A 16,578-nucleotide genomic window follows, 5' to 3' on the forward strand; every position below is an offset into this window, starting at 1 on the left:
TAAAAAGACTCAGGGATGGTTACAGTATATTAACACTTCTATCCAATTTTCAAAGAAAAGAATGAAGAAGATCTAGATTATATGATCCCACTGCTCTCTGATAGCATCAGAAAAGGAAATGGACCTGGTAGTGTGTAGCCAGATTACAGGTCTGATACCTGAAGCACACAGAAAGGCAAGGAAACATGCTCAACTCAGAAAGTCTGAATTGGAATTTAAGTTTAAAAGATGATTATCACTATCACATAATTTGTAAAACCTTACTTCACATGCAGTGATATGTAACTTTACATATAAAGACCTTCTAAAGATTAATATATGTTACCATCAGTAGAAACTAAGTTCAATAAAGATTTAGCATGCTACCTCTGAAAACTGTCCCCAAGTGCAAAAACATATATAAACAGTTCAATCTAGTAGATCTGGTACAGCATAACTTGCTGTGCTGCCTCTCTCAAGAGAGCAACTCCAGTCCCACCACACTGGTCTATTTCTCATATCCTATTGCCTTCCCCAACTGCTCTCATCTTCTTTTCCCGCCTCTAAACTTGTTTTCATTGTTACTACAGTTTAGAATGCCTTCCAATATTCTCTACATCCACCTATATTAAAGACTAGTAAATATCCCATTTTCTAAGAAATCATGGCTATTCTTATCCCATAAAACAGCAGTGGTCTAGATCAGTGCCTCCCAGACTTTAATGAGCACATTTTCATATTGAAAACATCTAGAATCTTGCTAAAATGCACACTGAAAAGCAATGTGTATTAATTCAGTTGGTATAAGGTGGGACCCAAGCATGCATTTTTATTAAGCTCCAGACAGATACTGATGCTACTTGTCCATAGTTCCCACTGTGGATAGCAAGGGTTTAGCTGACTGATTTGATTTTGCTCCATATTAGCTTGACTCTGCATAGATTAGTTAGATTCTATCAAGTCTTTGATTTTTGTGTGTGTCTTAAAGTAGGGCTTTCACTGACAGATCATCTTGAATGCCTGTCGAACAAATGTGTATATTGTGTTTCTGGCAGGTATTTTTACACTTGTAATGGAAGAGGGCACATAGATCAGAACATCAGTCTTTGCCTTGAAAGAAAAAAGCTGAATTATATATACGGAACCGTAATTCCTCAAAATAAAGGGGTTTCAAAAATAAATATGCCAATTATTTCTAGGTTTAGGTAGATATGGCCATTTGCTGGCTTAAGGGTTCCCTAAGACCCTGCTACTTAGGATGAAATTCACAAACCAAGATCAACAAGACATGGAAACTTGTTAGAAATATAGACCTTTGGGTCCCTACCCAGACAGAATCAGTCTGCCTTTAAACAAGATTCTCATGGAGAAAAATTAAAACTTAAGAATCACTGTCCTAGCACATTTAACTGGCTGAATGAGAAAATGTTATAAAATAAGTTATTAGTGCTTCTTCATTTATTCATATGGCCAAAAAAAAAGCATTTCTGTTGGGGTAAGGTAATAGAGATAGGAAGTTCAATGAGTTATCCAAAGGGCCACTCTCTAAACATGGCCATGGTTCATTTTCTACTTAAGTGTTCTCTGGTGGCACCAAGAGCCATCTTGGAGAAAGCAGAGTAGTTGGATTTTCATTCATTTGTATCACTAATCTGCTACATAAAATCAGCTCCTCCCAAACCTATAATGATAAAATATTTTCAAAGATAATAACATGTGTGCTGAGAAAATTATCAACCCTGCTCAAATCTGCTTGTTTCACCATCAAATCAGACTCTTTAGATGGGAGCAGCAGTAGGAGCCAAGGACATGAAGGTTATAAGAACTGAAATGAAATAAAAGAGTAGGTAGTCTTTCTTACACCCAGTTTTCATCAGATTTTTCAAATGGTTCACTAACCAAAAATGGCTACTATGAAGGCTGCAAATATTTACAAGTGGATTTTTTACCATAGGGTTTCCTAGGACCTCATATCCTTGCATATATTGGGAGCTTCCAAGAGAGTGAGCTGTATGTGGTGACTTTTCAAAGTTTTCTGATTGTAAGTCTTAAATACATTGTCCTTAAGCACTAAGTACAATCTCCTTGAACGCAGAACAACCTCTCAAAAAGCTGAAAAGCATCCCTAGCAAACTTAAAGGAGGATCCTTTAACTCTAATATATCAGATTCTAGTTAATAAAACTATTTCTACCTAGCATCAGACTTGAATAAATCCTTCAAAATTCGAAAAACCTATTTTTTTTAAATGGCATGTAGTTAACACTATTAAAAGAACTTTGATAGGCTATCCAATGAGAAGATTCAATAAAGCAAGGGTTAATGTTTCATCTTATTAATTTAACTTCCGTAAGGACTAAGAGCAAACTTGTTTTAGAAGTGGTTTCACCAGAAATCATAACAAAGTGTTGGATGTAGGATAAGATGTAAAAAGAATGTAAAATAGAATGTGAAAAGAATGAACGACAGTAAAAATTCGGCCCTCTGGCAACCTTTAGTAACCTACAAGATTTACAAAACATCTTCTAAGCTTGTAGTAACCACACACACAGGAAATACAAAAATATCTACAACATTAAACCCTATTTGATAAATTTTATATAAAAACTTATGAAGGTGACTAAAAGTAACTTTATTCAACTAGGCCTAGAACAGTGCTTATCCATTTAGCCACAATGAAATGAAGTAAGTCAACGTGCCAGAATAAAGTTATCAACATTTACACCGATCAATATTCAACAAATTTTGACACTTACCAATATTTTTAACTCTGCTTTTCAACTGAGTAGAATGCCTTTTCTTACTCTTTGATTTAGGAGTTTTATCTTTAGATGCCAGGCTGGCCTGTGCAGATGCTTTCCTTGTTTTGAATGTTTTGGTTACCGTTGTTGGATCCACTGGATCAGGCATACTGCTAAAGCTTTCTAATGACTCTTCATCAAACTGGCGTCTTCTCCGGCTGGTATCTAATTGATTTTTGCGATTACTATTTGTAGTTTTCTCTACAGACACTGGAAATCCAGTCTTGATAAATGGTTTTTCTACATCACCTTCTTGGTCATATAACCATGGTGTCCTACTGTTTTCCACCTCCTCTTCAGGCTGTTTTTGATTCCTTACCAATGAAAATAAATTTTTACAGATATGATGACAGAGTTCTATGTTTACTGGAAAACTGCAGATATAGTAAATAGATTTAGGCAAATAAAAACATTAACAGGCTCTAAAAACATTTTCATAAAATATATATTAAATATGTAAATATTATACAGATTAATGTCCTTAAATACTTTAAATATTTTCTTGAGAGGGAGAATCTGTTTTGTTTTTTTTTTTTAAGATTTTATTTATTTGAGAGAGAGAGGAACAGAGTACAAACAGGGGAAAGGACAAAGGGACAAGCACGCTCCCCACTGAGTGTGGAGCCCAACAGAGGACTCAATCTCAGGACCCTGAGATCATGACCTGAAGTCTGAAACTTAACTAACTGAGCTACCCAGACACCCCAGAGAGAGAATCTTAAGCAGGTTCCACACCCAGCGTGGAGCCCAAAACAGGGCTCGATCTCACAACACTAAGATATGACCTGAGCTAAAATTAAGAGTTGAATGCTTAACTTAGTGACCCAGGGGCCCCTTTAAACTTTAGTATCAGACCCTTCTCACTAAACCATTTTCACTGGCAAAAGCTGCAATCAAAAGATCTAGCACTCATGATGAAAAAGAGTGGGAAAGAAAAATTTTAAAAAACAATGGAATACACAAGAAAAAAACAAAACACTTAGAGGAAGAGCTGAGAAAGAGTTGTATGTAGTAGAGGGTTGGCAATATACACAAATTTGTGTCACCAAAAGCAGTTCAAAATAGAACTGGAATTGGTGAAAACAACTGTCCATGCAACTCATAATTTATTCCTCCATTCACTAAGTACAGTTTAGTTCTATTGGTCTCGTGTCATTTTCCAAATTTTATCTGCTAAACACTGACATCGCTTAATATGTTAAAAGGTATTTGCTGACCACCTAAATTTGGCAAACAAGAGACAAAGTTAAACATATCTGCAAGGTTTCTCAAAACTTTAAACATGCCAATGTCCTATACAAATGTCTTAGAAGTGAACATAGTGAGCAAAATGTCCAAAATTTTTATCACAGAATCTGACATGAACAATAGTGTTCTGAAGAACGTGATTTAGGAGACACTGACCTCCAGGTTTCAAATTAACACAAGATTAGCAAACCTATAGTCGGCAGGCCAAATTCAGCCTGCTAGCTATTTCTGTATGGCCTGAGAGCTAAAATGATTCTTTCTTTTGAAAGGAAAAAAAAGGATTTTAAAATTTATTTTAGGAGAAGGGGGAGGGCAGAGGGAGAGGGAGAGAAAGAATCTCAAGCAGACTTAGCACAAAGCCCAACCTGAGGCTTGCCTGGTCCCACCCACGAGATCATGACCCAAGCCGAAATCAAGAGTTGGGACACTCAGTTGACTGAGCGACCCAGGTACCCCTAAAATGATTCTTACAAAAAGTAAAATAAAATATTCTTATATTCTTAAATGGTTGAAAAAATCAAAGGAAGAAAAATTGTTTGTGACAGAAATTATGTAAAATTCCTATTTCAGTACTCATAGATAAGGTGTTATTGGAACACAGCTCCTTGTTCACATATTGTTTATGGCTGCTTTCATGCAAAAATGGCAGAAATAAATGGTCTGCAATATTTATCATCAAGCCCTTTCCAATGTAAGTTTTCTGACCCCAGCTCACTACAGTGTTTCATCTGACCTCTTGTTATCTCTAGCCATTAAAGTCAGCTGACATTTGGGGGAAATGAGGTCTAATCTGAAGTAGGTCAAATATCTCAATATTAATAATCCAAATCCACCCTTTTTTACTATTAATTATATATAAAATGTGGATAATAATAAAGTAGGGGCCTTACAATAGCAAAGCTATTTACTAAAGCTTTGAACAAATGTTTATTGCTTATGATGGAAATTCACTCAAACATCATTTCTGAATGGCAACTGAGCCCTAAACACCGTTAGGCTCTGACAACGGAGTACTTTTAAAGAGCAATAGGATGTTTAATTGAAAGAAGTGGTTAGTAGATCTAAGAAAAAGTCAGGGAGGTCAACCATAGGATTCCTAGAGTCAAATACAGTTGAATTCTAAGAGGTTTTGTTTAATCAGGTTTAAAAAAAATCCATGATTTAATAATTAAATAGAGCCAAAATGATTACTTAAGTGCTCCAACACATGCCCAATCATACAACTAAAGAGAAAAGTGATGTGACTTTTTTATTTGTAAAGGTCTGCAAAGACAAAATCAAAGAGATACTTCTCACAGAAGTATAGTCTGAACTGACCTCTAATTTTTCATCCTAAAAAGTTTTTTTCTTAAGTAAGTACGAGTAACAATAAAAAGACTATAGTTTTACCAGATGGCTATCAAAATCATTTTCTGGATTAGCACAATCATTAAGAATGTTATTTATTTAGCTATAAATATATAGAATGATTGACCTGACTCAACCAACTAGTCTTACACTATCTGAGTCAAAAATTTTATGTGGGAAGACTATCATATTAAAAAATAATAACACTGAGGAAAAAAATATGTTAACACTGAGAAACAGAGAAAGAAATCCTGACTATGACTGATAGCATCTATCAATAATGTAATAGTGCTCAACATTACATTCAGATAGGCCTTAAGAACGTATTCTAATCAGAAGCTATGAATCAAGGAGCCATCACTTTACAACTATCACCTAGTAGTTAATATTAGTTTCTAGCCCTAACGTGAACTTAAGGACAGATATCAAATCAAGGCAAGAGACATTTTATGGGTCAGGTCTTATCCTTCACTCTGATTAAAACAATGAATTATTCCTATTATCAGGATTAGTGGCAGATGTATGCCTGAGACACCTGGTAAAGTATCAGTTTAATATTCTTAATGCTAACAAGCCAAACAATAACAAGTATCCTTCCTGTGTTTGCAAATTAAATATAATTAGATATAATCATATAAGTAACATTTAAGAAAATAATGGATTAGGTTCACAGTCAAGTACCTTTGTTTTTCTGCTCCAACAGAAGAACTGCTTTCAAAAGGTTTTGGAAAAGCCATATATTCTGTTTTCCCTGAAGAATTCTGGGCTAATGGTTGCTGCTGTTCAGTGGGTGTAGAAATATTCTGAGAAAAATCTCCAAAATTAGAAGGAAATAAAGGGCTGAAATTCATACCTAATAAAGAAATAGGTAAGACAACAATAAAAGAAGTACCTAAAGGCCTTAATACAAAATTAAAACACAGTTTTAATTAAATGTGTCACTCTAATCCACCAAAACAAGTAACTGTTAAAATAAACTAATATTCATTTGTTCAATCATGGTTTACAGTTCAGCCCACTAGCTTTTTGGCACTGATGACTAAACAAAGTTAACAGGTAAATACCTATAAGCGTCTGGTACCGGGAAAGCTAATGAATGTCAAGTACTATTACTTCTAACTTTTTAGCTCTGAAGGGATGAGGATTATTTATTTACATGTTATTTCGTTTAATGCTCAAACAACACTATGACATAGGTATTAAATTAATTTTACCAGGAAGAAAACCTCCTCAAAGATTAAACAGCTGGTAAATGCAAGAGGAGGTCAGATCTCAGGTCTGCACAACTCCAAAGCTTATATTCTTTCTACTCTACTTTAACTGGGAAGGTAGAATAGAACTAAGTTCTTACCACACAGTGCGTATGAGATATATTTGCAAGGGGCTACTAACAACTTGGTGGGGGAAAAGGGGTGGAAAAGGCTTCACAATATTAGTTTGTGAAGAATGAATAGTCTTTGCCCAGGGCTGCCACAGGCATGAGGCATATTGGTGTAAAGGAACTGCCTGAGCTATTTTTAATATTATCTGTTACCTAGAAAGCCACACAAAAAACGTTTGCTGCCGTGCTCAAGAACTAAAACGCTTGTTAAATGTGTTAATGCTATTATTTTTATAATCCTGCTAAGAAAATACACTGCTATTTTTATTGATTTATATTCACAAAGCCCTCCAGCCCTTCCAACCCTTTTTCTCCTCCTATATTCCCTGGCAAACACCTTCAATTCCACTTCCTTCATGACTCACCTCATCTAACTGATCACTTAATTTATTCTACCTTTAGAAAGTCTTTTGATTTACTCCTAGTTCTTACCTCTCCTGCCAATGGCTTAGATCAAGCTGTCCTTTCTCTGGTATTACTACAACAAACAGCCTTTGGTTTCCTATTCAACATAGGATACTCTTGGCTCCTCTCTCAAATCTCTGCAACACTATTACTAATGTGATATGCCTAAAACAGAAATCTCATGCTATCCCCCTGCCCCAAATCCTTCAGTGACCCCTTTGGAAGGCAAAAGAAAGTCTAAGCTCCTTTGAATTGCACAGAAAGTCTCTGCTGCTCTCTAGCTGTATCAATTACTCTTCCCCTGCTAAGGCCCTGGACACTAGCCATACTTAATGACCTCTAAATTCCCTATGTGATACACTCTTTCACTGCTTTGTAACTCTCAGCGGATCCACTGATTAGGAAGTCCTTTCTCCTCTAATATCCCTGGAAATAAATTTTGTTCATTCTTTAAATAACATGCTTTCCGGAGGGAGTGCGGGGAGAGACCTGCTGATAATTTCCTGCCCTCCCCTCATTTGTACCACTGCTACCATCCCTATGGCACTGCACAGAGCACCTACTGACATGCTTAGCTTCCTCACTAGATTCTAAATGACTTTAAGCGTTCATTTTACTCATGTGAATCCCAGTCATTTATGTGGTATCTGAGACATAACAGGTGCAGAAAAAATAAAAGCCAAAGCTAAATAAAATTAAATTTAAGCCTAAGCTAAACCTTAGTCTATAACGTATCCTCCCTAACCACACAGTGCCCGATGTGCAGCAGCCACAGGATAGGTTAATACCCTTCTTCCTTTATAAATAGTTGCTAAATTAATTCAAAGTTATAAGACTAAGCAGCCTCTCATAAGTAGTTGATTTAATTTTATTAGCAACCACTGCAGTCTTAAGTTTTCACCACAAAGAATCAATGTAGAAAAGTTCCTAACTTTCTTTGCATACACCTCCTACCATTCCAGAAGAGACCAATTAAACTCCATGCAATAGACAAGGAGTTTATTATAGACATGGAGAATATTGTCAAGCACTTTGCATTTATTTATTTCCTCTTAAGTTTGTAGTCACTTACCTGGTGTAAATGATGAAATATTAGTAAATCCGGGTAGGTTAAACAGATTTACAGGCTGTGGTGGAAAGCTGAAAGGACAAAATAAACTGGGAGAAGAAGGGTGTGATGCACTGCTGCCTCTTTCCTTGCTTCCAGGTTTTTCTGGGTGCTGATTTTGTTGGCGCATAAGTTCATTTAGCATTTGTTTCAACCTACAAATATTTAAGAAGTTAGTAACTTACAAATCAGTTATATTACGGTCTATTTACAATACCTTCATAGAAAAGTACATGTAAAAAGTGATTCAAGAGCATGCCAAAGAGATGGACTGTTTTAATATTTACTACAACAAACATCTTGTCCTGCAGGCTTACTTCAATAACTTGGCCTTTGGAACAAGAACCGCACTTACCACTTTGACCAGATAAAAAGCATAACTATAAGAAACTCTTATATTTTTGTTATGAAGAATTTTACCAAGATATAATTTATTACCATACAGATCACCTGATATAAGTGTTAAGTTGAACACTGAAAAAAAAGTTTTTTTTAAAGATTTTATTTATTTGACAGATAAATGACTGATGCAGGGCTCGATCCCAGGACCCTGAGATCATGACCTGAGCCGAAGGCGGAGGCTTAATCCACTGAGCCACCCAGGTGCCCCGAACACTGAAAATTTTTAAAAACTAAAGTCTACAGTATTAAAAGGGAACATCAGGCAAATCATTGTTAGTAAAATTTTCAGGTATAGAAAACGTTTGAATATTCAATTCTGCTCATGTCCTTTCCCCCCCAGAAGATAACTATAAAACACGTGCTCAGTTTTAGCATTTACTACACAGTTTTACTGCTCCTAAGAAACACATTACCTTTGCACATTATTCTGTTGCCATGTTAGCTGAGTATAGCACTGGTTCAACTGGTGCATGATAAGGTGTACCTGGGGGGAGGCAACATTGCTTGGCATCACACTGTAAGGACCCGTGAGAAGAGTTTGTAGCAGACAAGATAGCGTCTGTGGAAAGACAAATTGTCGTAACAGTTATTGATGACTTGAGAAAAATGTTCCTGCTTCAGAAACAAGATACAAAAAATGCACTTTCATAGTAAACTTTACCTGCTGGTCCTGCATCAAAGTCTGACAAATATTGACACTGAAATCAAGCTGTTTCTTTAGCTGATTGATTTGTTCTTGCCATTGTTCTTTCTCCTCTACATAAGAGAGTTCTGACACCCAACGAAGGTTTTCCTGACGCTGCATGCTGATATTCTGCTGTCTTGTCTTAGCTAAAGGACGATAATTTCCATCTGCTGAAAAAGGGCGATTGTTCTTCCACCTAACACAGATTTAAAGAGCTAGGTCATTAAATGTAATTATTTGGTTTTTAAAATCTGGCACTAAATCCTGATACCACGGTTCATAGACCAACATTTTCTTAAGATCAAAGTTTAAGTTCAAAGGACTTCAAAAGTATGGAAATGAGGGGGAGGTGGTGAGGAAAAGGGAATTCTAGATTTCTAGCCTTGTGAATTATCATTTTTTTCTACTCTTTTTTAATGTCTTACACAGACAAATCCATGTAATTCTATATTCTACAAAATGAAAATATTTTATTATATCACAAGCATTTTTCCATTCTTCATGCTTTAAACTTAGCCACCTGAAATTCCATCCTCAAGTGGAACTACTTAACCATCTTCCATAACAAAGTAATGAATATTATGTTGCTAGGTCTTTTTCAGTATCTATGATTTTCAGTTTTGCTTAACTCTCCAAAAAAGAAGCCAAGATCAAAGCTTATGAATCTTGATCCAGTCTAGTTGGGATTTATCTTGACAAAACTCTATGATACAATATAAAGTGTATTTGGTCTTTGTCCCAAATTCCCAACATAGCTCCCAAAACTCCTCGCATCTCCTGAGACCTAGAAGTGTCTTTTGTTATTCACAATGGACCCCCTTGAACCACAGCTAAGTTTAGTTGAACCACAGCTAATGACTCTTGGAGGCCCTAGATAGCTTCATGGACAGGGACTGGTCACTAAAAAAACCAACCAAGTATTTAGAGGGTTGGAACTTTTAGCCCCACTGCCAACTTCAAGAGGAAGAGGGTCTGGAGTGAGTTGAATGTCAATGGCCAATGATTTAATCAGGTGTGCCTAGGGAATGAAACTTCCACAAAAACTCCTTATCAAGCTGGTTAGGAGAGCTTCTGGGTTGGTGAACACACTGAAATGCTGGGAGGATGGCACACTCAGAGAGAACATGAAAGCTCTGTGCCCCTTCCCCCACCCATCCCTTGTCCTATGCATCTCTTCCATTTGCCTACTGCTGAGCTGCATCCTTTATAATAGGCAGTATTCATTAGCTGTTCCAGCAAATTATGAAACCTGAGGGCAGCTTGTGGGAACCCCCACATTTTTAGCAAAGCCAAACAGAAGTGTGAGTACATGGAGACTTGGACTTGCAACTGACATCTGAAGTGAGGGCAACCTTGTGGGACTGAGCCCTTCACTTGTGGTATCTGCCCTAATTCCAAGTAGTGTCAGAACTGAATTAAATTATGACACCCAGTTGGTTCAAAGCATCAGAGAAGTGCTTAGTGTCACAAAGACCTGAGACTTCAGGAATCAAACAAAAAGTTGGAACAGTGAAACTAACCTATTCTTAGTTTCTTTTACGTTGTAAGAGTTATGATTCGCACTGTTAGGAGGATACACAGAAAAGTTATCATTGGAACTGGCATCTTGCTCTTCTTCTTCTTCCTCTTCATCCGTCCGAACAACTCCTTCAGAAAGATAACCATCTTCATCTCCTTCCTCATCCAGTGCACACTGAGTAGAACCACCCCAAGTTGCCATTGTTCTAGAGATTAAGAGATAAAAAAGAGGAGATCATTTTGGCAATTGGCTAAATACTTTACCAACTACTGTGCCAGACACTATACCATGTACATATGTATACATGTGAAACGTTTTGTTTATAAAATTTCACTGAATTATAGTACCAACATAGATAGTTGGTACTCTCTTCACTGCTGATATATCAAATAGTTTATTCTGCCTTCCACAAAACAATTCTTCAAATAAAAAACTGTATCCCCTAGAAGTTTTTCCCTAAACTAAACCCCCTTAATTTTTAACTTTACCTTGAGCGACAGTTTTCCAGAGCAGAGCTGTCCAAAAGAACTTTCTGCAATAGTAGTAATGATCTATACACATGTATCCAATCAGTAACCACTAGGTACACATGGCTAATGAGCACTTAGAATGTGGCTGGTGTGACTGAGAAAATGAGTTATTAATTTTATTTCATTTAAATAGGTACAGGTAGGTAATGTAATGGCTGCCATATTGGAAAGCAGAATTCTAGAGCCATGGTTCCCAAACCTAGATGCTTATTACAAAAAATGATAATTTGACTTCTTCTTTGCTGATTAATTCAGACTGTGGTACTCCAAAGGAAAAAAAAATACTACAGATATAATTTGATAAATAAAGTACATTTGGGACTTCAAAACAGAACAAGCTCTTCTATGAGGAACAGAAGTTTGGTGCAATGTTCCAGGAATGCCATCTGAGGATATCAAAAGGTAAGGTCACAACAAATCTGAATTTCAAGATGTTAGCTCTGAAAACTCCCATACAGATAATTAAGCAACCTTACAGATGGCCAATTTTTTGGAAATACTCTAAATACAGAAATTTCAAATGTAAATGCTAAAAACTAAATATTTTAAAGCAATTACTTTATCTTTTAATTATTTTTAAATTTTTTTATTTTTGAGAGCACAAACACGCAAGGAAGGTATGGGAGTGGGAAGAGCAAAGGGAGAGGGGCAGAGAGAATCTTAGGCAGGCTCCATGCTCAGTGTGGAGCCCAATGTGGGGCTCAATTTCACAACCCTGAGATCACAACCTGAGCTGAAATCAAGAGCTGGATGCTTAACCAACTGAGCTAACCAGGCACCCCAAAAGTGAATTTCCTAATCCTTAGGGAATTTACAAATATGTGATTCCTCATTTAAGTAAAAATGTCCTTATTTTTGGCCTGATAGGGAAGTACTACAAAGTAACTTTTTTATAAAACTTAACTAAGAACATAAGGCTTTTATACACTCAAAGAAAATCTGTATCACCATCTGATCAAGCACCTTGAGAAGTCAGAACAGAAAATAGCTGGATTTAGTTAAATTGAACCACAAAGGTGATGCCTGAACAGTAGCCTCAGTGAAAGAGCAGACTTGAGCTGAGAGGGGAAATGAAGCTGCCCACCCTCCATGCCTTTAGTAGGTGATGTTAAAAAAAAAAAAAAAAAAAAAAGATTTAAACACCTCTCTTACTTTTCTGTTCTACTCTGCTGAGGTGTACACAGGTTCTCAGATCCATCACTTCTCAATGACACAGCCATAGGAGATGTAGTTTCGGCTAGACCTTGCCTCCTCTGATGTTCCGCCATGAGCGCTTCAAGCTGCTTTCGCCTCTGTCGTAGCTCTTCCCTTAACATCTCATGTCTTCGCATTTCTGACCACAGCTATTATTTTAAATGTCAGAGTTGAGTTAGTAAAAATATATGGATTTGTTTTATCCTTAAAGAATAAAATACAAAGACTTTTATTCTCACTCTATTCTTTTTACACTAAGATATGGTTAAAACAGTATTTTCACAGTAAGAAAAAATTAGGCATGAATTTTTTAATGAAAGTACTGGCCAAATACACTTCATCAACTATTTAGAGAAAGGTATAATGTCTTCTACAAATCACATATAAACAAAAGGCCAAAGAACAGATCTTCCTAACTGAAATGATTACTGTTTGCTGCAACTATTCCTTAAATACAATTCTGCCAAATATTTGCTAGTAATTTTGAAATTATTTTGAAAAGATCCCAACTTAATAACTTTTTTGAAAAAATTATTTCCTCTCAGCTAAAAGACACAAAACATGCTGCATTTAAAAACACGTTTCACAGGTATTCGGTTTTCCTTCTTTAAGATGAGACGTAAGACTCGGAACAACAAGTACAACATACAATACCTCGTTATCTACTACTGAAGAATCTTCAGGCTCAAACCCGGATTTGCTTGTACTAGTTTCATTTCCGTTAACAGCTGGGGTTGAAGTAACAGCTGGGATATATTTTTTTGTGGGACAATTACCCGCACTAGTGGCTGACAGCTAAAAAAGTATTAGTAAAAACCATTATGAGGAATTAAAGCAATTATGTTAATTACATAAAAGCAGTTATTTTAAAATTTCTCTGGGGCTCTAGTACCATACTGAATTAGTTATTATCAGACCTCAACTGCCATCATGATCCAAAGAAAGCCTGATTTAAGAAAATAAAAATGAAAACACAGAGTGAATTGGATGAGTAGCAGCCAAGCCTCAGGAACAACAGAGACAAGAGGGAGAAAATGCTACTGTGGACAATTTCATATACTCAAACCAAACTCTTCTATCTATTCCTCTGGACATTACACTAGGGAAAAGGAAAAAGGATTAGATAAAATAGAAAAGATTAGAAGTCTAGGACAACAAAAAAAAATGGTACAGAAAATTATCATGGATGTGTTTCCCTTTCTTTGAAAACAAAACCTGAGGAATAAAGCTAACCAAAACATTTTAAGAAAAATCTCAAAAAGAATTGCTGTTCACTTCCTGTATTAACTATACTCTTATTCCTGATTACCTGAAATGTTCAAATATTACTCATTCTTCGTTCAGTCTCAAAGAGTACTACTTAATAAGCAAACTACAAATATTTTAATTCATTTCTTTAGGTAATTTATGATGGTTTAAGGGCTTTATTATGTAATTTTAGGCCAATAAAAGATGGAAATGCAAAGCTGAAATCAGAATATTTTAAGGTTTTTTTTTTTTTTTTTAATTTATTTGACAGAGATCACAAGTTGGCAGAGGGGCAGGCAGTGAGGAGGGGTAGGCAGGCCCCCTCTTTGATCAGAGAGCCCGACACTGGGCTCAATCCCAGGACCCCAAGATCATGACCCAAGCCAAAGGCAGAGGCCCTAACCCACTGAGCCACCCAGGTGCCCCCGAAATCAGAATATTTTAAGTTAATAGTTACGAATACTCATGTTCTGAATCTAAAGTAGCCCAACAAGTGAAAAACAGAAGTAATCAAATTCAAATCCTATGTGCTATCTTTCATAGTATAAACTCAAATCCCTAACCCCTTTCATTAGTTCATTAGTTTTATTAATCATAATACTGACATAAATGTGTCACCTCAGTACTAGAAAAAGCAAGGATACTTTCCAATGACATTAGATTTTAAACATCTTTTTTCATATAAATGTAAATTAGTAACGTTCCCAGTTACCTGTAAGTCAGGACATGCCTTCTGCAATGCTTGAATTTTCTCTTGAATCTCAATCAGTTTCTTTCTTTCTTCCTGCAATTGTCTGAGTTCTCTCTGTTGCTGCTGTAGTTTAGCCTCATAAAATTTCTCTCTATAATTAAATTGACATTACACTTACAGATTCCAATAAATCTGATGATAGCATTAAGCATGACCTAATACAGAACCTAGTCAAATTAAGTACCTTCTCTATAATAAGCACTAAATTTTTATTTAATGAAGTCCATGAGTTTAACATACCGTGCCTTCTCATTTATTCCGGCATCTTTCTGTGTTTTATTGGCATTTCCTCTAGTGTTATTTGCATTTTGTTTATTGCCTTCTTCTGCTGGGTAGAAATCATCCAAATTTGAAGTATTGGTAGAGATAACGCCATGATCTGCTGCATCATCATCCTAAAAAGCATCATTAAATTAAAATAATCTTGAAATCTAAAGACATTATCCAATTCATACCTTAAATACCACTGTTCAATAAAATTTACACAACATAAAAATTAAAGTAGTACATTAAGTACATGATGATTTTTAGAGAATACTGAAGTTCAACCTCCTACCAATGGCATAAAACGAAGTACTAAAACAACAAAAAAGTTCATTTATAATCTGAGCTGCCAATTACCCACTAATGGCTAACATTAAGTTGCCTTTTCTTATCTTGACCAGACACTGAGCTATCAAAGAAAAGCTTCCTAGAGAATACAAAAAAGATTAAAAACATACCATCAGATATGGGAACCCTTGATACTAGATAATTTTACTTAGAATTTAACCTTTTAAAAATATTTTACTTATTTGAAAGAGAGAGAGAGAAAGAAAACACTTGAGTGGGGGAAGAGCGGAGGGAAAGGGAGAGAATCTCAGGCAGACTCTGCACTGAGCAGAGCCCGACACAGAGCTTGATCTCACAACCCTGAGATCACAACCTGAGCTGAAACCAAGTCAGATGCTTAACCAACTGAGCCACCCAGGTGTCCCTTAAACTGTAACTTTTATTTTAATGATTTCAAATAATCGATGTCCAGTCCACTGTCACTTGCTTACGATTTTCTGTTCTCTCACTTTGGTCTTTAGTTTGCCAAACTAGTCCAATGGCTCATAATACAAAAACAAATGAGAGTATCTTACGTCTGTAATGACTACTGGAAAAACAACTAAGTTCTTAGCTTCCTAAAGGTAGGTCCACACCTTCTGTTAAAAATCAATACACTTACTAAGATGGGAGAAGGGAAGGCTGCTGGGATGAACTACTGCATTTAAAAAAAAAAAAAATTTAACTCTACATAACTTTATATTTACTTATGCTTTCTCTGAGAACCTCAAATGAAATTTTAACTTTTGGCAATATCATTCTAATAAAACGTTAAACTCAATTACAAAACTGGGTAGGCAATTTTAAGTTGGTAGATGGGCATTATTTGGTATTCTTATTCATCTAAAAACTGGCCTAATTCATTCCTATAAAGGATAAGAAGATAGAAAAGAAACTGAGTTGGGATTCAAGAATAGAAAAGCTGCATTATGAAGCCTTTTCACATAATAAAAAGTGGAAAAATTAAAGTACAAGAAAAAAATACAAAACAAATCTGCCTAATGTTTCAGAAGGCAGTGAGAAGGTACCTGAACAACTGAATACCAACTCTAACACTAAAAGAAAGTAAGTGACTCAAGAATTACTGTTTTAACAGTCTTTTGAAAAAAAAAATCAAGCAATATTTACCTGTACCATAGCAACAAGATCTTGTAACTGTCTCAGTTTCTGTTTTGCAGCCATAAGTCTATTGATCTTCTGTTCAAATTCAGCATCTTCTGGAGCTTCATCAACCACACTGCTCCTGTGACTAGTTAATGAAGCCCCACTGACTCCCTCATCTTCTGCTTCATCCTCTTCTTCCTCATCATCCTCACCTTGTGCACCATGAATCCCCTGTTCTCCTTCTCTATTATAGTGACAATCTGCTAAAAGCATGTATGAAATCAGT

The 16,578-nt window shown here is 36.0% G+C and overlaps 1 protein-coding gene across 50 annotated transcripts in view; it reads right to left on the minus strand.

Moving 5' to 3' along the window:
* Positions 1–16,578, minus strand: part of PCM1 (pericentriolar material 1) — an 81,747-nt gene that overhangs the window by 34,103 nt on the left and 31,066 nt on the right. For 29 of the 50 annotated variants that reach the window (XM_082715573.1, XM_082715566.1, XM_082715586.1 and 26 more), the window contains 11 exons: positions 16,317–16,552; positions 14,838–14,992; positions 14,559–14,688; positions 13,253–13,393; positions 12,557–12,747; positions 10,876–11,079; positions 9,332–9,551; positions 9,084–9,229; positions 8,233–8,423; positions 6,056–6,227; positions 2,735–3,093 (listed from right to left, as the gene is read on the minus strand). In XM_082715573.1, coding sequence (XP_082571699.1) covers positions 2,735–3,093; positions 6,056–6,227; positions 8,233–8,423; positions 9,084–9,229; positions 9,332–9,551; positions 10,876–11,079; positions 12,557–12,747; positions 13,253–13,393; positions 14,559–14,688; positions 14,838–14,992; positions 16,317–16,552 — 2,145 coding nt within the window. Of the gene's footprint in view, positions 1–2,734; positions 3,094–6,055; positions 6,228–8,232; positions 8,424–9,083; positions 9,230–9,331; positions 9,552–10,875; positions 11,080–12,556; positions 12,748–13,252; positions 13,394–14,558; positions 14,689–14,837; positions 14,993–16,316; positions 16,556–16,578 lie in introns of all 50 variants that reach the window. The other 21 variants (XM_082715550.1, XM_082715584.1, XM_082715580.1 and 18 more) reach the window with 1 other exon arrangement.

This window comes from Mustela nivalis (assembly GCF_964662115.1).
Source record: "Mustela nivalis genome assembly, chromosome: 20".
In the NCBI taxonomy this organism is placed as follows: domain Eukaryota; kingdom Metazoa; phylum Chordata; class Mammalia; order Carnivora; family Mustelidae; genus Mustela; species Mustela nivalis.